A 25733-nucleotide genomic window follows, 5' to 3' on the forward strand; every position below is an offset into this window, starting at 1 on the left:
CTCGCGTCTTTGTTTATGATTAAATACAAACGAGAAGCCTCTCTGAGAGAGTAGCCTAAATGTTAGCCTCACAATGCCAAACATCTATTGCCAAGTTTTTGGAAGGAAGCAGCAGTCCCTGGAGGAGAGCCAACAGTTGTATCCTGCGGAGTTCATCTTTAATGGGCCGGCAAACTCCACAACAGTGTCTGTCCGCCCTTGATTATGGAATATGGATTACTACGTGATTGAAGACATCAAAGGTCATAATTGTACTTTTTTGTCGAAAGGATTTTCATTGATTGGGCGCCATGTCTGCTAGTACGCTATGCGGTGCTATCTTGCTTAATTTGGAAGCGATTTGAAACTAGCTGTTGTTGTGCACTCTGCAATATACTGTGAGGTGTGACTGTGTGTGCAACTGTGCACCGACTGCACTCACTTCAACACTGTATTATGGAATAATGGTGCTAGTAGTAGGCTGCCTGGGAGTGTGTTGTAACTTAGCCTACTGTTGTTTTACGGTCATTTGAATTATAGTTTATATTTGGGAAGTGTTGGTATAAAGTGTCTTCTAGCAGTTGTTTCTCGCCCCTCCCGTTTGTATGCCAGAGCTGGCGTGAATTTCTGGGAACTGATTATGTAGCCGTCTACTAGACTACTACCGGAACTGTTGGCATTTGCGACACATCTCAAAGACACCAGACTTCATATTTTGAGGAAATTGAAAGGAAAAATAACTATTAATTAATTTTAAAGGGGGGAGCACACGATTCACACGTGTGCAAGTGTGCCCACGCAGCCCACCCACACATTTGATGGCAGGTCAGTTGTATGTATCGTTATATCTTTATTATGTTGATGTTAGCACAGTAATATTGAACCTTGCCAGCCACAATGGCAGAGTAAGGACAAATAAGTTAGGACAAATAAACCATACACTTATACAAAATAAATATTGACCCCATATCACTTTAGAATGTCTGCACACATGTTGGGAGTTCATCTGATTTGAATAGCAGTCCACTGCAACTACGAAATTAGATGATTATTCCTTCTTACAGGTCAATATAAAAATTCCAGTAAGTTTAAAAATATACCAAATGGCACTGAGCAGACATCGTTATTAATAAAGTATAGTTTATACAGGAGTAATGCATTATAGAGATTGAAAAGCTGTATAACAGCTTCAGGGAGCATTCCTGCTGTATAATTACAATGGCAGTGACAGAACCTCTATTCTGTACCAAAGACCAGACAAATTCCTGACAAAATGCATCACCATTCACAAGTTATGTGTCCCATGAAAAACAAATCTGTTTGGGTCTAACATATACTGTAGCACAATGTGATCTAGAAAAATATAGCATTGCTTCTCATCAGTGAAATATGAGGTATCATAAAAGGGAAGAGTGAACACAGACCTGTCAATATCTCCATATAATTAACCAAGAATAATTATGTGCAATCCCGTAAACATTCATGATTTGCATTCAAGATTCTTGGCTTCACTGAATTTTAAAGTTTTGTAATGAAGAACTTTCAAGTGTTTTGGTCTAGTGAGTGAAGTCAAGAAATTCAAGCACAACCAAAATAACTATTGCCTGCCCACCTGATTCAGTATGACAAAAGTGTATTATGTACATGCATGGTGACTGTAGCTCATTGTGCATCATTCAGAGTTAAGTGTTATGATTTATTCCAGTTCAGCAACCTTTTTTTTAAAGTGAGTGCATCCATCTAATTTGTGTATGAATACCTTAAGATGAATCACTTATAGACAAAATGGTTAAACCTCGGTGGCACTGAATGTGCAGTGCTCTGTATGTATGTGTAGACTGTCCGTAAGTCACATACTGAAACAGGGCATCAACAACTGGCACAGTTGAAGAGGATATCAATCCATTTTCTCTGAAATTCGTCCCATTTTGGTACGTATGTTGCGCACCAAGAAGTAGCATATAGTGGTAACGGCCATTGACACCTCAGCTATCCAGAATGCCATGTCCCAGCTGTATTCTTTTGCAACACTGCTGAATGGGAGTCCAGCTATAAACGCCCCAACTGTAACAGAAAAAGATGGTGGTGTAAGTGATGCGTTTTGTTAAAAAGTTAAAACTTTATATCCTGATAATCATTGCTATATTAGAGTGTTCAATAATATGGGTCTCCTTGTCTCTCCAGCTTTTTAGTAAACAGTAAATACATTTTCACGTTGACGTACAAATTTTATCCAATCAGGAGAGAGATTATTTATCAAGATTCAAGTACATAAATGCATTGTGAAAAACTTTGGTTGGGGTGTGCCTCACAAGTAATATAATCAGTAATATAATCAGAATTTATCAACAATTTTATAGTTGCAATTCGCCTGCTAATTGTTTCATCTCTAGTTTATTCTGTGTCTTGTACATTGAACATTGTTTACTAAAGGGTTGGAGAGACTAGAATAATCTATACTATAGATCAGGGGTCTTCAATGTTTTTCAGGTCAATGATCCCTTATTAGCTGAGAGAGATGAAGCAGGGACCCCCACTATATTGGATTCATGTTAACCACTTAAACCCTCAATACTTTATAAACTTTTTTCCCTGTACATCAAACCTCAAAAAGAGCCGATTTCCGGCTAATGTTCCCCCCATAATAGTGATGCGAAGGTTCAAGTGGTTAATGTAAAAATTACAAAAATAAAGTCCTTAATACAGAGGGCCCCCTATTGAATACCCAAGCTATAGATTGTTCATTAACAGGGGTCTCCTATACATTGAAGCAATGATTGATATTAGAATATAGTTTTAACCCTTAAACTAAAAAACATAAATACAACCCCTTTATTCATTCAAGAATATTTTGGTGAAAAAAAACCTTGTGTTTGGTATATAAAGTTAGTATTAGTAAGGCATTTACCATTGGCCATTAAAGCTACAATGGCATGGGAGGTTCCACAGAAGTTTGATGGGGCACTTTCATTGGCTATCACTCCAAACAAGGCAATTGGTCCATAGGCACAGAAACCAAACACAGCACCAAGGAAGAGGATCCAGATCTGTGAAGGAAGGGGGGGGGGGGGGGGGAAGAGTGTGAGTATAGGAACAGCATGCTCTTGAATGTCTTATTAAAAGACCAGGCCACAAACGCATAAAGACATCAAATTAATGAATAAGCAAACCTCCTGCTCTGAAACCCCGATGAGGACGGACACAGGATGAAGGACTTGGACCCAAAGAGGAGCCACCTGAGGAATGAGCATACAACATTTTAAATTATGTTTTAGTCTACCAGCGGAATGAATGTGGCATAAAGATTCACCAAGGCAAGTCTAAGTGCAAAGAGCAACTACAGCAACACAAAGCACCTGCTATGACTCAGAAAGCCATGTCTGAGTTCACTAGCATTGCTTGTCAGTCGACAGATGACCAGGGCCAGCAGGCAAAACACAGTGCCCCCTGACCTCTCTGCTGAACCAGTTCAGAGCACAAGAGGGGTTGAATTCAAGAGTTTGGAGGGCATCGAGAGGAAACCTCAGGTGAATTTACCACCAGCAGCAGACCATTACAGATGTCGGCAATTGGATGAGCAGGCATGCAAACAGGCCACAAACAGGTAAAGCCAATTCATAAGCAAACCTCCTGCTCTGAAACCCCGATGAGGACACAGGATTAAGGGCTTGGAGTTGGACTGCCAAGAACCCACTTTCCATTTTATACTGAGTGTCTGGCTAGGAGATGCAAGTGGACCTGAAAAGGAAACTTGTTTTTCCAAAAGAGCGGCTGTAACGTCTCTCAGACCAGACATGATCCTACTATCCAGGAGCACGAAAACAATCTTGGTTAGAATCAGAAGCCTTTATTGCCATACATGTAAAACATGTTAGGATTTTTTTTCGGTGAACAGCAGAGTACAGTTACAAATGCAGTTACCACAGCTGCAATGGACGGCGCTAGAACTAACAGTGCCCTGAGAGGACAGGCTAACCATCTCTCACCAACTGAAGAAAGCCACCACCAAGTACCAGGATTTGATTGATGAGGCTCTTGTCAAAGGATGGTAAGCAGCCTTATTCCCCATCGAAGTTGGCTGCTGTGGTTTCTCAGCAACATTAGTGCGAAGAAAGCCACTGGGGAGAAGCCACGGTCGTCGAGACCACATCAAGATGGATATGGCTGACAAGAGCCCGCAGTTGGAACCCTGGAGCAGGCGAATCTGACACTCACTGACAGCTCCCAGTCAAGAAGCAGAAGGTATGCAGCCAGGTTCAGACTTGGCTCAGGGAGTAGGACCCACTGCAGGGAGACATCCCTGACCTCGTGTCCTACCATTCGGAGATGTTCTGGGGTGAAACGGGAGAAACATCAAGGAAGGATGGCTCGCAACTGATGACCCTGACAGCTGGTACTCGCAATGCTCAGACCATCCTGCCACCAAGGATTACCAGCAAGAGGTGGAACTGTAAATACCTGTAAATAGCTCTAGCAGATCCAGCTTGTAGCAAAGCATCTTTGATGTTTATTTCAACTCACAAATGAATGAATTAGCAAACCTCCTGCTCTGAAACCCCGATGAGGATGTACACAGAGTGAAGGGCTTGGACCCAACGAGGAGCCTGAAGAATGAGCATAATTATACAACATTTAATTCTATTTTAATCTACCTTCTTGCTACAGTGTAAAATCCTCACTGTTAATGTATCCATTGGTAACCCTGAGTTTACAAATGTAACTGAATGGACCTGTAATTTGTGGAAAAATAAGGCCATTTGTATGTGATAGATTATAGCCTGACATTCATCAAGCATCTATTTGGTTACATTTGTGAAACACGGGGTTAAATTAACACAGAGGATTTAACAGTGCAGTGGGGTAAACAGATGACAGCACCTAACTGATCTTCACAGATATAAGAAAACCATCCTCACCTCAGGGACTTGGGGTGTGACGGTGACTCTGAAGAGGTGCATGGAGATACACATACCAGACATCATGAGGAGGAGCAGGCCATGGCGAGGGTTGCCATGTGTACCTAGTCCTCGCTGGAGTGAAACAGGAGACATCCAAATGTGACATCAAATACAGAGTTTTGGGGAAAGTTGTGTTAAACTCTGACCGTCTTAACTTACCCGAGCCACAGCTCTGTCTGAGAGGAATCCTGATGCAAGGCTGCCCATCAGGCCTCCCAACTCCAGGGCACTCATATAGGAGCTACCTGTTAGCAACATGGTTGCGGTAAGAAGCTGTGGTCCATTTAGTAAATCAACAACAACAAGAGTTTTAGTTGGAAAACCATACTCATTAGAGCCGTTTGTCCTTTCTCCTGGATGAGAAAGAGTTGTCCCCAGTCAGTGGCAGCTGTTTTCACCCCAAACACCACCAAGTAGCCCAGGGACAGGACCCACAGGAAAGGCGACGTGATAAACTCACAGAACGTGCTGTTATCTGGTGTAGGAAACAGAAGAAAGCGTAAAATTCTACCTAGATTCCTACCTACTTCAGCAGCGAGGTTGCTTGCCTATGATAAGAGCTTATGCTTACTTTATATAATGATGCTGTAGCTTCTTTTGTGTCCCATGACTCCTATCTACAGTATATCTTTTTCTGTTATTGGCTGCTATAGCCCCGTGTCTTGAGAAGTTGAGGGTGTCTAAAGATTTACCTATCTTATTATACATTGATACCATGTACAGCAACCCAGTAGTAAAAGTAATAAAATGTGTTCCCCATACACACACAATTAACCTGCAATTGAAATCAATAGAAATTCATATTGTACTGTTACTACTGTACATAACTGGAATTTGTTTCACTGTACAGTACCTCCAGCTGTCCCTTTCTTAGCCACAGCTGTAATGCAGGGCAGTCCCACGTCTTTTGGTTCATTCTTCACAAACACCAGACAGACGAATGAGAAGGCTGCACAGACAAGTCCTGATACGGCTATGATGGTCCTCCAGCCGTAGTACTGAAGAAGGACTGTGGCCATGATTGGACCCAGAGTCCCAGCCAGGTTCATGCTGCAGGAAAGCACAGACCACCATGTTCCAAACTGGGATGGCTCGAACCACTGGGGGGAAAGGGACATATACAGTACATACTACATAAGCATCTAGTATGTGACCGTTATTTACTAGTAACCAGCCGCACATGCAACACAATAAAACAAATCCGATTCATAGGTTGTTTGGGTTGTTACTTTTCAACAGATCATGGAATTACAAACATTTGTACACAGAGTAAAATTAACACTGAGGATTTTACTCTAAGTATACAGGGTACAGTATATGCACATTTTTAATGCACAAATGTAAGGACTACACTACAGCTACGGATGGGGATCACATCGCAACGTGCCGTTAGCTTGTAGGAGCTTTGCGTTTCCCCATTCATAGATGGCTTGTAGCGTTGCGTTTTGTTTTTCCTTCACCGCGCTGCAGCCCCATCGGAAGTTACTTTCGGGCGTACCGCCACCTGCCAAAGCAGAGTGTACCCAGCAAGTATTGTTGTTTTGCATTTGTCATGGGCTTCCGTATCAGCTCAAGTCGGGAATTAAATAACGGAGTGAAACAACTCCTCTTTCTGAAAAACGCTCATTAATTCTACCCCAGATCAAATTGAATGCCCCAACTCCTACAATTCAAGACATTTTAATGACATTTTTAGGCCTTGAATTTCACATTTCTGATTAAATCCAAGACGTTTAAATGTAATACTTTATAAGTATGCCGGTTACACGGTCTATATGACTGTGGATGACATGTAAGGGCAAGACAAAAGCACTTGTATAATAATATTGCCACCTCAGAAAGGCTCTGCACTCTGCAGAGTGCAGTAGCAATACCATCTTAGCAGTGTTTGGATTCTTCTCACATACAGATACCACTCAATAGGGTATTCTGACAATGACATAATTCCACACCTAAATTTCAACTCAAATCCTATATACAAAAACAAAGTGTGCACACTGAGAAACTTCATTTCAATAGTTTAAAATTAATTTTATGTGGTGTTTCAAGGTGTGCAGTACTTCTTCAGACTAACACTCAGACAGATCAGCTGACACCAGTAACATGAGAATCCCCAAGCTAATTACAGAAAGCCATACATAGGTTCAGGTTGCTTTAATAAACTGCTGAGGGGTAGCTAGGGGTTAAACACTGACCCAGAGAAAATTCAGCTTCTAGCCTTCTGTACTGTGCCAAACACGACAGAATGTGGTGCTATAAGTTACTGCAGTAAAAAGAGAATAAATAGCTTTGCATTACATACTTGGCTATAGGCAGTCTCAAATGGGAGAGTATGAAGACTATGAAGACGTTTTGCATTATGCATTTGTAAAAGCTCTGTTAAAGAAGCGCTCAAAATGTAGTCTCTTGTAATATAATCCTGTTCCTTCGCTGTTGGCACACACACCTGCCAATGACTATTTATTCCGCGCCCTTTGAACAGTACTGCAAGGTCAGGACCCCCAGACGCCTCTGCACTGGCAAGATGTTGCAGTGGACAGTAAGTGTATACTAAAAAATAACAATGTGTGATTACAGTAAAGTGCTGTGGAAGAAGAGAAAACAATATATATATAGTTAATTGCTCAATGTATCTGCATTCAAACTAGCACAAATGAACTGATGCAGCTTGACCAAATAAGATATGTCAACCATCCATCACCTTGGAAGTTATTATTTTATGTGTCGACTTTAATATGGTCAACCATCTCCTGGAGCGGTGCTTTAGAAGTTATAGCAAGCCAGATTGACATGAGAACAATGTTTTCAATGTGAATGTGTACTTTGCAAAATAATAATGATGTCAAACATCATTAGTCTATCTAGTCAACCTTTCAGCAACACTGTTTTAGGTGGTTGTCGACAACCTAAATGTAAAGTTACTCACAAAATGTCCAGATAAAGGGCCGCATCTTGCTCACCACCTTATTACCCCTTATGCCTAAAGCTTTTAACCGAAAGAGCCATTTACGATGTTACTTTGTGTCATATACAGTATACCTTCTTTCAAGTTCTTTGATCACATATCTTTTAATCTGGGGAAGGAAGTGCCAATGGTTACCACTTCCATCTGTCCATTGACACTCCCATGTGTTCAATACTAAATCTAAAAAGTAGTTTCCTATGACGTTTTTTTGTTGATTTGAATTAATATGGTGTCCTTTTTGGCTTGCCATGGTTTCCCAAATTTCAGATTGCCACTAAAATCCATGGCGAAAACCGCTTGGGGGGGTTTTCATGTGTGTAGAATCCATTTCTGATGTTCTATTTTCAATTGCAGGTCAAACTCATGTGCTTAAGGTTAGGTCAAGGTTAAATTGTTATTTTTAAACTGCAGATAAATCTCACGTGTTAAAGGTCAGGTCAATGTCTATCTCACACTCCTCCAAGCAAAAATGTAACAAAGCAGATATGCTGTAACTAGCCGGTGCAGCTCTACAACATACAACCCAGCGGTGGGATGTATATCATACAGTCATACCTCAGCAGCATGGGAGGCTGACGGTTGAACAGATACCAGTACCTGGACACTGCTCATCTCCATCATACTGGCTGACAAGGGGTAGACTCCATCATTCTCCACTCATTCATACACCGGTTTGAATGTGCAGCGAAAGTGTGAGATACTTTGACCCGACCTTTGATTGAGCTGCAGTTGAAAATATAACAATTTAACCTTGACCCAACCTTTAGCAGTTGAGTTTGACCTGAAATTGGAAATAGAACATCAGAATTTGAATCTACACATAATTGAAACCCCCGAAAAGAGGTATTTCAATGAGATAGAAGCGTGTGCGTACGTATGCACGTGCGAGCGATGCGTGCATGCGTCTGTCTGCAACATTTCTTTCTTGAATGACATTAAACATAAACCTACACACACAAGCATACTCACAAACAGATAGACAGTCAGAGAAGAATGTGATGTATTTATAGCTTGTAGATCGGCTATTTTGGGAAGAAAAAGAGGGGCCCTCAAGGGGGTCAACAAAGTATATAGGGATAAGTGGTTAATGATGAGTCTAACAAACTAAGTCAATTAGGTTGTGATGCAACTAACCCTCCTCATTCCTGACCTATAAGTACCTACGTTGAAACAAATTCCAGTTCAATGTAAAATAGGTTGTGACAGTGGTAATATGGTGGTTATGATTATCAAATGGGCACAACCCATCCTGCTATATAACAGTTAAATACATTCCTATCAACAAGTAATAAGATATATTTTTCCGTTTAACTGCATGTCCTGTCACACATCACTTGACATGAGATGAGTGTCTGAAACAGATGAGAGTGTGAGTATTCTCTAACCTAAGAGGTCAGGCGAGTCTGAGGGCAAGAGATAGAATTCCTCACTAGTCACTACACTTGCTACAGTGCCAGCCACTGACTGGCATACTTTCATGTAACTAACCACATAACTAACACAAGCTCAAGAGGTGAGAACAACTTATACCTCAGAAAGTTCAGCTCTTATGAGGTGTCACTACCTGCCCAGAACAATGTTGAGGACTCACTATATGTTTTATTTTTTATCTCTAGGAGCCCAATCTAGACTGTAGAATCCTCAGTGTTAAAGGATAATTCCATGCTAGAATGCTTTCTTATCTTTCTTACCTTTCTTTGTAGTTGTTACGTCCCCAAACAAAGAGGTCCAGGTGTTTTTTTGTGCAAAAACTCCTTATTGGCTCATTTCCCTACCATAAGCCCTCAATGAATTGCATTGCATTGAATGGGAATTGAATGGGGCTATGGGGTGTTATGCTAGTTCGCTTATTTCCATCGAAAGAAGTAGTAAACTGTGCCGCTTGGGATATTATTTACATTATGAAGAGAGGATATATACAAAGAAATTATAATTTTGAGCGATGGAAATAAGCGAATTAGCACAACACCCCATAGCCCCATTCAATTCCCATTCAATTCAATGCAATTCATTTAGGGCTTATGGTAGGGGAAATAGCCGATAAGGAGCTTTTGCACAAAAAAACACCTGGACCTCTTTGGTGGGGACGTAACAACTACAAAGAAAGGTAAGAAAGCCTTTTAGTATGGAATTCTCCTTTAAGTGTTAACATATGGCATTTGGTTCCATTTATTTTGTACACTCTTAGTCCCAAACTGCACCAATGATTCGCCATGCAACTCCTTGCAACCAAACGGTTGTGAGTAGTTGCATGAAACTATTATCCCCGATGACAGTTGCAAGGAGTTGCATTGGTGTTTTACATGTCTTTAAAACTGTTTTGTAGCAATGAGTTGTATTGGTGTGGTTTGGGCCTTAGTCTTGGGATTAGACCCATAACTGTCCATTTGTTTCCTAACTATCAATAATTTAGTTGGGGATCCCCTGGAACCACATCAAGGATATGGGGTCCCCACTCCCCTCACACAGTAAAGACGAGTGGATAGCATTACCTTGCGTAGAACCTTCCCGCAGGGAGGCCAGCCACAACCTTGGCCCAAGCCGTTGATAAACCAGAGAAGTGCGAACATGCGCACAGTGGAACAGCAGGAGAATGCCACATTGATGCCCCCCACCAGGAACAGACCGATGGCAAAAAGCCAGCGGGCACTAATCCGATCAGACAGCACTCCACTGATAAACTTACTAACAGCATAGGCCATGGTCTGGCTGCTGGTGATCAGACCTGCGGAGACAAATAGGAACTGAAGTTTAGGGGTAAAACAACAATGTAGAGATTGTACTACACCATCCCTTGTCTGTTACTTTCTACGTCAGGTATTCATTATCATAGTTGAAGTTAAGGTAGGGTAAGCGATATGTTTTGGTTAAAATATATATTTATTTATTTTTGTTAAAAAGGACAACTTTAGGGTCATGTTTTAGGTTGTTGAGAAAGTAAAAGATGTGTCAAACTGACATATTGAGCCTATGACCCAGTAGGCCTCCTTCACATTCAGTAGATCCTGTGATCTTCTGTGGCCAGATGTAAGCACATTTTCTGAGGTCTATTAGGACTATAGTAAAAAATTAAAAAATAGCCATATTCTGTAAAAAAAAAAAATACATATTTAGCCCCATGCTCCAATGACCGCCCACCAATGACCGCCCACCTGTCAAAAACAGCTAAAATCCCTAAAATGAAAGAAAGCAGAAAATGAAAAATAATTAACACTCATCTTTTACTTTCTCTAATAACAACCTAAAACATGAATCTTGGTTGAAAAAAAACTTAAGTTGTAAAGCAATATATCCTGTTCCTGTTATATATCCTATGTTTGTTGAGTAACAGGAGTGTCCCTATGTCTCTCCAGCGCTTTGATAAACATAAAATACATTTTCGGGTAGTAACAATCAGGAGAAACTACCCATTTATAAGTTTCATTTTTATAGTGTTCCAGTTCCAATTTTGTCTGCTGTTTAATCTGTATCCTATTTGAGTTCTCTATCCTGATTGGATATAATTGGTATCTCGACCTGCACATGCATTTTCTGTTTACTTAAGAGCCCTGTAGACTGTTACTCAACAAACACTATATAGCAATGATTAGTATCAGAATATAGAGCTATACACTTATTTTAACCAAATACAATCACTTACCATACGTTTAATGTTCACAACTATTTGACGAGAACCATGAGATGTGCAATATCAAATACAAAGATAAATATAATGGTACTTTCACTTCAAGCCATGCAGGTAGAAAGATATTCAATGTATTGTCTTACCTAAGTCACCCTTGTCCAGTTCAATTTCCTCCATCACAGAGGGCATGACAAAGGCAAAGGTCTTCCTGTTAAAGAAGTATAGTGCATAGCCAAAGAACATGCACAGGAAAATGACTGTGCGATAGTAGCCGTAGCCTGCGGCCCCCATGATTCCAGAAGTGAAAATACAACTGACAATCAAAACTGGAAAGATTCAGCGCTTGATGGAGAAAAAAAATAATATGATACTTTCCGAAAATGTCTTCGTTTAGATTTGTAGTGTCAATCTTTTGCATGTAGTATGGGATTAATCACACTGGATGTAATAGTATTGTTTGCAGGTGTAGTTGAACTGTATGTAGCTATGGCTCAGCAGTGCAGAGGAAAACACTTTTCCAAGTTGGCACTTCTCAGAAACGATCTGGTTTCTGCTTGAAGGATTGAGCCAAAGAGACCATCACATTTACCTAGAAAAATGAAGAAACATAACAATCATCAGAATGAAATAATAGCAGCAGTTGCAACATGCCAATGTAAACACCAGCTACATATTAGCCACTCTTTACACTTTCAATATCAACAGGACAAATTAAGCTTAAAGATAGCAGCAGCACCCTAATTCAATGGATGTCAATAATAAAACATGAATGTGTCAGATGGAAATAATGTCCACCCAATTCATTATACAACAATGAGGATAATAGCATGCATGCAGCATAACATAAGTTAGAACTGTGATTTCCACATTAACATTAATTGTCTTGGGTAATTCAGATTTACAACCCTACGGTACATAGTAATCGCCACCAAAGGACAGAACAGAAACACTTTAACTCTGTTCAGAAACTGTCTGGAGTTGAGCTTTTAACGAGAGGTGTAATAGTTTATTGGATAATGATTGATGTCTTTAACCACTGGCACTCAACCCAAACCTGCAGTAGTTATTGAAGTTACGTACGTTTACATGCCAATGTTACTTATGCATTGACAGCTAAATTACGGAAGCCTACATTTCGCAATATCTACAGTGCAAAAGTGCATGCAGCATGTGTACTGTAGTGTACATCAGGTTACATATTGTGGCAGCGGTGGCCGAACGGTTTGCGGAGCGGTCTTGATATGGGAAGTTCGCTAGTTCGTATCCCCGGACCGGCACGTTAAAATTACCACCGCTGAAGTGCCCTTGGACAAGGCATTGAACCTCTACCTCCAGTTACCCTGGGTAAACATAGTACCTTTCCTTTCCTTTATGGCGACCGGTTTGTGTATAGTACTCTACTATTCGAAGCCGGATTGACTAAATAAATCAAATCATATCGCAATCAAGTGCATCCATGCAGCTTTACTCGGCTGATTTGAATGATCAAAACAATATAATGAACCAGTTACCTCAGCTGTTCACTGCCGACTGACTGCACTGACTGGACTCCACATCATCATCATTCATCCACAGCGGCAGGACATGCTGCGCGTGCGTGACCCGGCCCACTGCTGAATGACTCGGGGGCGTGTCTGTCACAAATACCAAAGATTATTTTCACTCCTATCAGTGGTGGATCAATATTCGAAGGGCAACATACAGGGCGGTCGGCGTTTACGTGCTGTGGATTGCAAAGTTATACGACAAACACCTAGTTAGTAGTTGACATTCCAGAATTAATCCGTTGTTTTGCCACGCAAGAGACTACTCAAACTAGACTAGACTACTACTAAACAATGCCACCCATAGCACACACGCCTCCCCGGGACGGTCAATCTGAATCAGCATATAATGAACGTCAATTCCACATAGGTCAGGCGTCACGTAACCACTTAAGTATGTTTCAAGCAGCTTTGCTACAAATGTTTAACCATAGAAGAACGTTTTTAATCTATGCATGCCTGATTGCCTGATGCACCAGTCTTGTCCGGGTAATCCTGCGTTTAGCACATGCGCAAGCGAGGTCTGCCAACTGCCATTCGGCACTAGTCGGTAGCACTAGCAGGCAGTAGTAGAGCTATAGCCATAGAGTAAGACAGAAAACGACATTGAGGGGGCAGGAAACAGCCCGGTCACGTGGTTCATGTACTCGTTTATCACTGTAAAATATATGCCTATCTGAGTCAAGCCTAATCTATGCTAGTATGCTTAAATTGGACGGCAGCGCTAAGCCTCGATGCCAGTGTTTCTCAAGGTGGGGACGGGGGACCCTCAGCCGGCGTTCCTTGAGAGGGTTCTATGGACTGGACAGATACAGGACAGGTCTGTAAGTTTTTATGAAACTCTGAGAGTTAGGGGTTCTTGAACTTAACATATTTGAGAACTACTGCTGCTACTGCTCTACTGTTATTGTATGTCATATTGTTAATTGTTATATGTATGCTTAGCCCTGGAACATGACTGCCATGATAATTATCATGACAGTCATGCAGTAACTTTGCCCTGTTTTTTGCAGTCGCTGCATTTACAAGATTTCCGTATATATAAACATTCAGATTTCAAATATAAAGTACTCACAAAGTGTCCCACGGGTGTTAGTTAGTAGCAGCGCGAGCGATTAGAATTGCTGCGTCCCGCGTTCTTTAATAAAAAGCATTTTTGTCCGAGCTCTTCGGCTAGTTTTTTCAAACGGGGTTCGTTTGGGAAATCCACAGTTGCACACCGGGAGCGCACTCGCCTATTAGTCTGTATTGGCAGGCCGGTCAGCGTACCTATATCGAACACACCGAGTGCCACCCTCCTCCCGACCGATAGGGGCGCGTAGTTGAAAGCCAATGGCAAAATAACACCTCGGATAAAAATGCTTTTTATTAAACAACGCGGGATGCAGAAATTCTAATCGCTGGCGCTGCTACTAACTAACACCCGTGGGACACTTTGTGAGTACTTTATATTTGAAATGCGAATGTTTATATATTTTAATTATTTGTAAATGTAGCGTCTGCAAAAACCAGGGTGAAGTTGCGTCATGACTCTCGTATGAATACGAGAGTCATGTTTACAGGGCTAATGTATGCTTAGCCCCATATGTGCCCTCTCCCTACGCTCATTCTGTAGCTGAGCGTAGGGAGAGGGCACATATGGGGCTAATGAATGATTTTTTTTCTCTCTTTCAAAAGGTACATGTACTGTAGGCCAGTATGTATGCGCATGCATAAAGTGAATGGCAGATCGAGTGGCAAAATGAGTTAATTTATTGTTGTTTAAAGTAATTTAATGCAATCAAATAGGACTTTTCTGTTTGGATGTATGGGCTGTCAAGGCCATAAAGTAGTTACTCAGTAGGCATTCCCGCATAACTTCCAGGTAACTACTACTGGAACCCTCTATACATGTCAAAACAAGTAGCCCTAGAATCATTCGATGCAGTCTGCAGAGTCTTGATCACACCAATAGATGGGGCTAAAGCAATGCAGCTGAGTTGGTCGTTTTGATACATTTCATGTAGGCCTATTTGCAGTCAGTGATTTGATATTTTACAAAGTAGGTACAGGTGTTTTGCCAATTGCCATAGTACGCACATTTTCAATGAAAATAACAAGGGAAAGGAAAATAATCCAACCCAATCCAACCAATTATATAAAGAGACGTTGTCATGGTCATGCAGCTAAATACAAGCTGTAGGCCTATACTGTAGGTAATAGCCTATAAAATGCTCTACTTCAAATAATAATAAGAATGAATCGTTGCAAAGGCAATATTTCAAGTTTTTTTTATTGTCACACATGTACTTACAATTCAGCTATGGCAACATTGCAGACATTCTTGTACTTAGAGAGCCTCCTAAACAGTGGAGAGATCAAAATATTCATAGTAGGCCTACCTGTAGGAAAAAAGCAGTGCAAATACTAGGCTATAGCATATTGCAAAATAGAAATACCGGTATAAGAAAAGATGCACAACTGTAGATTTGTGTATTCCTGTACGGTCTATATTGCATGATATAACAAGCAGAGAAGACCACATTATAGGTTTCAGTATTAGTCCAGCAGCCGGAGGTGTGGAGTGGGAAATTTAGTAGGTAGGCCTATATAGTTTTTTTATTGGCCTAAAATATTGTCTATATACTGTATATGTATACATTCATGAATCCACTTGTTGACCATCTGTCAGTATTGAGCAATTGTTTAATAGGGGTTTATATGCCCATATAGGCTAAGGCAAAAATGTCAAACATGTCAACATTCCATTATTCTTTAAAGGGATAGTTCAGACTTTTAAAACTTAAACTGTATCAAATACCTGCTAATAATATAGTGGTTTCAACTGTAATAATTGATTACCCCGTGGTGGGAGTTCTGCTCTGGTTTTAGTGAAATATTAAGTAGTTATGGTCATTTTGTAGGGGGCACAGGGGGCCACGCATTAAAAGTAAATTAATTCACATAACTGGGTCATTTATATTGTTGTACCTATTTCTAAAATATTAGTGCAACTTTCGTTCATGTTTGACCCCTCTATCACACAGAACTGTGTCCATATCACTATGCCCAAAAAATAGTTCCATGTGATTGAGGGGTCAAAGTTGAACGAAAGTTGCACTAATATTTTATAAATAGTACAACAATACAAATTATGTTAGTTTTGTGAATTACTTTTAATTAATGCGTGGCCCCAGTGCCCCCCACAAAATGACCGGAACTACTTAATATTCACCAAAACTAGAGCAGAACTCCCATCACTGGACTCGGGCAATCAATTAACTATATTAATTCATACAACTTAAGTAAAAGAAATGTGAACTATCCCTTTAAGTAGCATGTGACATGTCAAACTAGAGGGTTTTCATGATTCTGAATCCATTCCAAGCATTAGTTTTGCACAAAAAACACCTTGCAGGGCTAGGATTCACATTTTTCAAATGTGAATCAGCACATTTTGGGCACATTTGGGCAAGTGGCTATGTCCGTCTTTAGCCCAAAGAGTGTTTTTTGTGCAAAACTAATGCTTGGAATGGATAGAAGGTGTGTTGAGGAGAGGCAGAGAATGTGGGAGCCAAGCTGTGGCAGATATTATCAGGTACGTAGTTAATTAACCTATAGAGACCAGAAAGGGAAACATATGAGAAGAAATGCTACCATATCTCTTTTATAATACATGGCCATTTTTATTTATTCATGGTGAGGTTATTGTTGATGATGTTAGATATATAATCATGAAGGAATCATGCCGTGTAGGTAATGTGTGTGTGTGTGTGTGTGTAATGTGTGTAATGTGTGTGTAATCTGTGTATATTAAAGCTTGGGGCATGGTTTAGTCATTACGGTACTTTTCTGTGAATTAAGGCAGAATCTATGCATCATAAACTCTGCCTTCGTAGCAACATGTCAAATAAGTGAACATAATGTGAATAGTGAATCAGAAACCATCATTCCTGAAATGATGCCCAGAAAAAACAACTCCACTTGTTCACCCTACTTCACTTGTGCCAAAGAGGCAATAGTGCCACCACATAGGCTACCACATAGATCTACAGACAGGGCACAGTGAAATTAACTCCATAATATTCTAATTAATGCATGATCAACTCAAACAGCTGCTACTAGAAACTTGGCAGGCCATTCCAACTCCTCCATCCCCTTTACATCCCTTGTTTGAAGGAGACCCTCTGGGGTTAGACACTTTTCCGGCAGATCTAATTTCACCTGTGCAGAGCACTGTGTCATGCTGTCAGAAAATGCCACTCTCTTCTTTTACTGTACCTCTCTGTTTTCATCAGTTCATTCAGTCCAATGGGGATGGTGGATAAAGCATTTGTGCAATACCTATGAAAAGCTATGAATATTTGTGCATATTGAGGATATTTGCATGTGCGTGCGTCCGTCCGTCCGTCCGTCCGTCCGGCAGCCTAGGGCATACGTACAGACTGGTTGTTAGAGGGTTCCAACAACTTCGGATGCCCAAAAAGGAGGCAAAAAGGTTGGAAAAGTATTGTGGTGTCTCCGCTATAATTGGCAGCCGTCATATATGGCGGAGACGCTGTACTTATACCCATAGAGTAGTGAGTGACATGCCTATTGTATCTTTAAAACTCATGCCATGATTGTGTCCTTGTATGCATCTCCTTTGTGTGGAAATAAATACATGGGTGTGTGAGAGAAAATACTATCATCTTTAAAATAAAATCTCTCTCAGAAAAAGATGGAGTCACATGCTATTAGCACATTATATGATTCTCATCTCAAAGGCAGGTCTTCTGCCACTTTACTACCTAAGGCCTAACAATCACGATTACAGGTGCAAACTCAAAGATAGATAAATAAACAGGGAGATTCAATAAATATGTAAATTTCCCAAGAGTTATGACAACGAATGTGATGATCTGAACAACATTAGAATTAATTGGATTGTGTTTGCATAGGCATGGAAGGTTTTTTTTTATCCTTTACCAAATGGTGGCAGCAGAGGGGAACCAAGGCCTTTGGCTTCCAACGCTATTAAACTCTGCTGTGTTTATGAACATGTAATTGCCCACCAGCGATAGAGACAACGTATAGAGATGGATGGTCATATAAGTGGATCACTGACTTTCATTAACAAGGGGTGGCCAAGCATTCACTGAGGCACTGAATTAAATACACCTGGCATTCCTAGCAACCATACTGCACAGTAAAATCCAGAGTGTGAATGTAATTCCAAAAGTGTACAAATGGAACCAAATGTACCCATAAGAGTCTTTGAGCAGGGTTCCTATGCAAGTATGGAAAAGTATGGAATTTCATTTCATACTTTATCAGGTCTGGAAAAGTATGGAAAATATAAAATAATGTATGGGAAAAAAATTACTATTACTGCTGTTCTGTCCCTCAGTGATTCCAGCTCATGCTGTCGCCCTAACCAGGGGTGTCCATACACCCAGGGCGGCCAGTACATTCTGTCCCTCAGTGATTCCAGCTCGTGCTGTCGCCCTGGGGTGTCCATACTCCCAGGGTGCTGTCGCCCTAACCAGGGGTGTCCATACTCCCAGGGTGCTGTCGCCCTAACCAGGTGTGTCCATACTCCCAGGGCGGCCAGTATATTCTGGCACCAGTGAGCCTTTGCACGTGGCAGCCACGGGGGGAAGTTTCGCCGCCCTGGCAGTACACCCAAGGTACCACTACCTAAGGCGACAGCACGAGCTGGAATCACAGACCGGGCAGGGACCAGGAGCCTCCCCTGAGTCCCCTGCCCGGGAAAGAGCACCTCCTGGCTCTATGACACTGAACCGTCCACTTTTTGTCTCCGGCATCTACATTTTTCGGCCACAACTTGCCTGCAGGGAGCGACCCACGGGCCCGAAATTAGAGTCTGGAAAAAGTATGGAATTTTGAAATTCCAAATGTTTAGGAACCCTGTATGAGGGATGTAACACACATTAGTGTGAATTGAAGAAAAAAATGTCAAACATGAATTAATTCATTTTGCATGATGCATCTATTAACCACTTAAACCCCTTATTGTGGAGAAAACCTTTGCAGGATTGTCGATCAACTATTTCCTATGAAAGCCTTCCCCATAATAACAGAAAATAGAGCCCTAGGGACTCCCATGCATGCACTTGCAAATGCACTGCACATGCACACGCACAGGCTGTGATATATTCTGTGACTGACGACCCAAGGAAATGTCTCATCTTCATGAATTAGTTATCACATGCAAGTCATGGACGAGTCAATCATCCATTTTCTTTATCCATAGTTGTTGTTATTAACTAGGGCTGGAATGCATTTGAGAATAGCTACCATGACATCAAACAATAATTTCAAGGCATCTAAGGAGATGAGGGATATCATAAAACATGAAATAACGTCAATCATGTGTGTAGCCAATAGAAATAAAGTATTTATGTGCTCATTCAACAAATCACTGCATTTCTATACCATTGTGGGTGAATGTTTTCCAAAAAAAAGTAAGAAATATCCTTGAAGAGATAACATTTTATTGTTTTGAATTCTCATATGTATTATGCTTTTATGCTCCTGATTGAAAATATCATGCTTTGATGTTGATCTGGTAACCTATCCACCTGTATTTATGTTATGTCCATGCCATGATTCATGTCGTTGTAACAGTTTTTTGCCTAACTATTTCCTAATTTATTGTTAGGGGCTGTAGGGCTCCATCTTGCACCACCACTAGCCGATCTACATCGAGACATTGTGAGCTTGTAGATCGGCTATTTGAACTATTTTAAAAGGTTTTTTTAAATAGTAAAAAATGGCAAATTAGTTTAGGGATAAGGGATAAGGGTGGCACCCAATCTGGGTGAGAAGAAAGAAATATTCTTTTCCCTTCGATTTTGCCTCAGGGGCACTGCCCACATCCGTGTGTAGAGACCGGATGTTGGCCTGTTTACTCTCCTTCAGCCCTCCTCTTCCAGTTGTGCGTCTTTGTTTTCATTCCTACTAACAACACACTCTACACGTTGTAATGGGAGTTTCCGACAGATTCAGTTGCAGAGTTCTGAATCTGTCTCTTGAGAGATTCATTCTCACCAAGCGGGGCGAGCGTTCCGCACCGGCGGGGCGAGTGTTCCGGGTGATAATGTTTCCCTATGAGTTGTTTCCCTATGACTTTCCCTATGTGCATGGGAGTGCTTGTTTTTGGGCAGCGCTGACGGATGTCCATCTGAAACAGACTTGAGCCACAAGGCACCGCCGAGCGAGCTTACTGTAAGTGAGTGAGTCGCCGTGCCGAGCGTTGTGAAGGCCACTTCAGCCGACTCAGCGGCGTTCGAGTTATCTCCCAAATCCTGATAGTGACAGAAGCGTAAATCACTTTTTTTCACTTTCTCCCAATGCCCTACAAATTAGTTTACACTGTTATTTGTCATGTTCAGACAACTGACAGGCAGACAGAGAAGGATGGATCATACAGTATGTGAGCACTGAAGATAATCAAATGCCTGCAGGCACTCTGAAATAAATATGTATGTACACATATGTATGTGTATAATATATTTCTTTACCTGAATTACATTACGTCCTTGCCAATAGAGTCTATGTACGGTAAAAATGTTGCTTTACAAACTAAGAATTCTTATGTTGTAAATATAGTTACTTGGAACTCAGCTGGCTGTTTAGTTAGCTTGTGTTCTTTGCCTTTGAGTGCTGATATAGGAAAATGTAACTAGAGGCCTTTGAAAGTGCTTTTTGTGTTTGGAACTAGAGGGAACTAAGGAGGACACAGGACAGAGAGGAGATAATGTTAGGGTGCTAGCCATGCCATAAATAAGGCCTGCTCACTTTGCTTTTTCTACCTTCACCTTGAGTGAATAATATCATTTGTCAGTGCACTAGATTTTCCAACCAATGGCTGGCATAGCCCAAGCTGTGGGTGAGGGCTGAGGCAGTCATGAACAATGTTGAATAGCAAGGCAACAACAAATGATAAATAGATGACGAGAAAATGTTACCCGCTAGGCAGGGCCGCTGCTGATCATTTGGGTTCCCTACGCATAATCTTTTTGGTGAGGTTTACTTTCATGTCAGGGTTGTCAGATTCAATAGTCAGAATACACAGAGCAATTATTTATCTGAAATTAAATTTGAGGATAAGCCCCTTGAGATGTAGCATCTTGTTTTCATGGAGGCCTTCAAGTTGAATTTACTGAGCTAACCTGTAATGTTGAAGGACACATTGGGGATGTTGTGGCAGCCAGCTATGCAGGCTCAGCAGTGATAGCTATGCTGTATCAGCCCTATAGGACTCATACGGAAATGCAAGTTTGTTACCCTCTCTGTCCTTTTACCACACCCTCCCACCACCCAGGGCAAATAAATGCTAAGTATGTGATAAAGTGTACACTCCCTGTGTTTACACATGGACATGGTGTCCAGTCAGTGGTATGCATATGAGCTTCATTTTAAACAGAGAGGAGGAGATCATTATTAAATGTGGGAGCCACTGGGAGGACATGGAAAACAGGCGGAGGTTTTTCTTTTCTTAATAACCTGTGTTAAATAACCAAATAACCTGTGTTATTAATAACAGACACTCCACCATCAGGTTGGCTGCGCCAGAGGAAGTCTGTACATGGCCCCATACAAGATACTATACGTCTCAGAGGCAAATATTGTACTTCAACTACAATTATCTGAAAACTTTAGTTACTAGTTATACTTTGTCAATTTTGACGTAGATAATTATTACAAAACATACATTTAACACACGATTTAAACTACAAGCTATACAGCGCATCACGATTCACGATGCAACTCATTGTGAGCTTGTAGATCTGCTATTTCCAAAAGATGTTTATACATTTTATACCGATGCCAATACTTATGTACTTTTATTCAATTACATTTTGATTACGGGACTTTTCACTTGTAACAGTATTTCTACATTGCCTACTTTTACAATATGTGAGTAGGCTACCTTTTCCACCATTGGAGTGGATACATCTGACTGAAGCTAGAATATGAGGTCTCTACACTGAGTTACCGGTAGTCAAACCTATTGACGGTAGACAAGGAGTTCATAACACAGGGTCAGCATGCAGGATGTGTTCTCCACAGAGATGTTAAGCGCAGTCTTAAGATCCTCTGTAACTAAAGATATGCATTATGCATGGATGACTGACATGGTATGGACGCATGTCAACAACTTAGTACACATGCAGGACTGACCGCCCATGCATGCATACAAGGGCAAACATTGTTCTTTCATTCAACAACAAAATGTATTTTATGGTGTTGGTTGGTAATATCAGCAAATTGCCAACTATTCCTTCCTTGTATATCCCTGACAATGGAATCAATATAATAATAAACTAGAAAGATTGCACACTACACCTCATTGATACCCATACTTAAGTCTAACTACTTCATAAACACCAATCAAGTCCACACTCAGAACACCAGGGGGAGGGAGCTTCACAAATCACGTTCAACCCAGATTTGGCACAAACAAGCGTTTCAATTCGTTCTTCTGCTATGCCACCGACATGTGGAATGCAGCAACAGCCATAAAGAAGTGTGAATCCCTAGATTCCCTATACCCTCATTCAAAACCACTCTAAAAGAACACTTACAGGTGGCTGCAATTCGGAACTGGCCCCAGTAAAAAAGTCAAACAGCAGGAGCACTGAGAGTCTACAACAGAACCCTGCTCCCACAACACTGGGGATAGATTGTTTATGTACTATGTTGTTTAGTTGACAATCTACTTAAACTGCTAGTTAAAACATTAATATTTGCTACAGTATATCCATATCGTAGTTAGTTTTTGTCCACTTCAAGTGCTGTTGTGTGTGACTACTCCACATTCTGTGCTTGTGGAGAGCCTACTCTGTCCCGCTCATGGCACCAGCCCTGAGCTGCAAAATGCCTCTAGCGCCCTTTATAATAAATAAACAAACCGCTATCTTATATTGTTACCATGTTTTTCACCTTTGCCGCTTAGAATATGTATTATGTTCTGACATTCTGCACATTATCAGAGTCAAGATGCAGAACTGCTTTACCACCGACACTTGTGTCATGTACTTCAGCCCATGATATCATATATTAAAGCACAACCACCATACTACCACCTTGAAATAAGTGTTGGTGTAGGTGTAAAGCTGAAGAAAAGTGTTTGTGTGCGTTCCATAATTTTGTAGTATTCTGTGAGGGGAGAGAGGATAGAGGTAGAGTGACATCAAAGGGAAAGAGGAGAAATGACAGTTACCGTGTGGGGATACCCGGGGGTACCCGGAACATCCAGACCCCCAGGAACGCACCCAGGGGTGCAGGCCGGTTCCGGCGAGCCACCCCGCATCCGAAACGGTTGAGAAATCACAGAGTTACTGTGTGGGGGTCCCTGTACTGTACTGTACTGTACTGTACTGTACTGTACTGTACTGTACTGATACACTTGAAATCATCATATATATACATAATACAGTTAATATGTATGTGTGTTAGGCTGCACAACAGTGACACTTGGTTTTGAAAACCAACCAAATGCTATTTCCGTGCTCAGACACAGCCAGCCAGCCACACACAAAGCTACTTAATGAAGTGGTTGCACCACTTCAAAATTAAGATACAGATATACAGCACATGTGAAAGCAGATTAAACTGTATATTTAGAACATTAGCATCATATGCAGTTAATGCTTTTTAGGTGTTATGGTTTTTAAAAACAATGTGTGAATATTGGAAAGGTAAATTACAATTACTGATTGATCCTGATTTGCTCGACAATTCTCTCAATGAAGGCTAATATACACAGATTAACAACTAAAAAGAAGAAAATCATGGCAGAGTATTTACAGGTTTTAATGCAGTACAGTCCCTTCTCGTGATGGTCGGGGGAAAGATATTCTGGGGGAAAAAGAGGGGCTCTGACTATGTAGAGTTTTTAATTAGACTTTGCATTGAAACTAGCCTCGGAGACCGCAGGCATTATTGAAACTGGCTACTCTATCATAACATACTGGTGTGAAATTTGCTTTAGAACCCTGCTGTTTACTGGTCAAGTATATACAGTACCTGGGGCTCCATTTCCGTCACCGCTAAACCCCTTATCCCTAAACTTCTTTGCCTTTTTTTACTATTTTGCAAAACATTTTTGAATAGTTAAAATGGCCAGTCTACAAGCTTACAACGTGTCAATGTAGATTGGCTAGTTGAACTATTAAAAAATGTTTTTTCAAATAGTTAAAAAAACGAAAATGGAACCAATGTTCACTTTAGAGACATACGAATATAACCCAGAGTAATACTTTTATAAATATACTTGATATATTATATCCTTCCATAAATCTTAGTTTCCAGCCTTCTTCAGTGTTAATGGTCAAAGCAAATGCACTGCATTATGCTGTCCATTGTTTGTAGTGTACTATAGGCATTGGGGCTTCAGGAATTTGTTTGCGTGTGTAACCGTTTGTTCAATATTGTTCATAGCTCTACAATGATACCAGATACCTGGACAACTTGGACACTCAGGCATGAAGGAAGCATGAGTTCAAGTCCGTTGCTCTCCCCTTGTCCCCCATATATGGGGACTAGGTTGGTGGAGGGTGTGTAGAGCCCAGGATCACATTAGATGATTGACACAGGGGTGAAAAATGGGTTACAAAATCGTGGGATAAAGAATATATTAATACAATGATACCAGAAAACGGTATTTGATTGGCTTTCGTCACATGTATGCACTTCAACACCGAAGGCCATACCAAACCAAATGTGTTCTCTGTGACATATACTTTCAAATGAAACATTAAAGAAAGGAAGTAACCTTGCCTTCTTGAGTGTACGTAATTGTGTAAACTATTGAAATGAGCTTTATAATTACGGTCTTTATTAAATATTAATCCCCCCCTTTAATCCCCCCTACCCCCATTGTGAACCACTACAAGACCCCTGAAACCTCTGCATAAAGTAACATGGACCACTGACAGACTGCTTCCCCTTGCCATTTGTCATTCAATAATGAAGCGAGGCCATTTGGTTAGTTAATAATTCATTCCATGTTACAACAACAACAACTGTGGGACACCATCACCATGACTCAAAACATGAAGTCTGATGGATTTTCATGGAATGGGGGGCATAAAAGACAAAAGTCAGACTGAAATCCTCATTTGGATTTTGGCCTCTATCGTATTTGGTGTCTTTGCCTGAGTCCCGTCACAGCCTCTGTTTTCTTGTATATGTGTTCTGGAGTAAGGCTGCACAATACATCGTTATTATCGTATCGTTATCGAGGTATGAACATGCGCAATATCAGTATCACAAAAGGACAATGGTATCGCGAAATATCAATATATCGTTGATATATCGTCCACTTCTAAAGCCAGCAACATGCTAGTTTTCATTGTTGCTACACTTAGAATATCACTTATATCTATCACTTAAACATTAAGAGTGATATTGACTTGTTTTGATATAGTTTTGAGTGGTGCAACCACTCCTATAGACAGCTGTGTGTCCCTGGGTCCCTGGCTGTGTCCCTGCCTGGCTGTGTCCCTGGATCCGAGCATGGAAATAGCATATTGTCACCACCAAGTGTAACTGTTGTGTAGCCTAACACACAGACACATACACAGAGGCCAGGGAGGAGAGCTTGTACAGTACAGTACAGTACAGTACAGTACAGTACAGTACAGTACAGTACAGTACAGTACAGTACAGCA

At 40.9% G+C, this 25733-nt stretch overlaps 1 protein-coding gene across 2 annotated transcripts; it reads right to left on the reverse strand.

The window, feature by feature from the left end:
- Positions 1-809: 809 nt before the first annotated feature.
- On the reverse strand, positions 810-13119 carry slc37a4b (solute carrier family 37 member 4b). 2 transcript variants are annotated; one of them, XM_083770015.1, is made up of 11 exons: positions 13039-13119; positions 11671-12116; positions 10395-10627; positions 5791-6037; positions 5266-5412; positions 5097-5182; positions 4896-5009; positions 4521-4583; positions 3150-3215; positions 2888-3026; positions 810-2043 (listed from the first exon to the last, which is right to left on the reverse strand). In XM_083770015.1, the coding sequence occupies exons 2-11, from the start codon at positions 11816-11818 to the stop codon at positions 1877-1879; spliced, it is 1410 nt and encodes a 469-aa protein (XP_083626141.1). In that variant the 5' UTR covers positions 11819-12116; positions 13039-13119; the 3' UTR covers positions 810-1876. The 2 variants fall into 2 exon arrangements, with proteins under 2 accessions (XP_083626141.1, XP_083626142.1); XM_083770016.1 differs by lacking the exon at positions 4521-4583.
- Positions 13120-25733: the final 12614 nt, after the last annotated feature.

This window comes from Protomyctophum parallelum (assembly GCF_964188405.1).
Source record: "Protomyctophum parallelum genome assembly, chromosome: 1".
Classification (NCBI taxonomy): domain Eukaryota; kingdom Metazoa; phylum Chordata; class Actinopteri; order Myctophiformes; family Myctophidae; genus Protomyctophum; species Protomyctophum parallelum.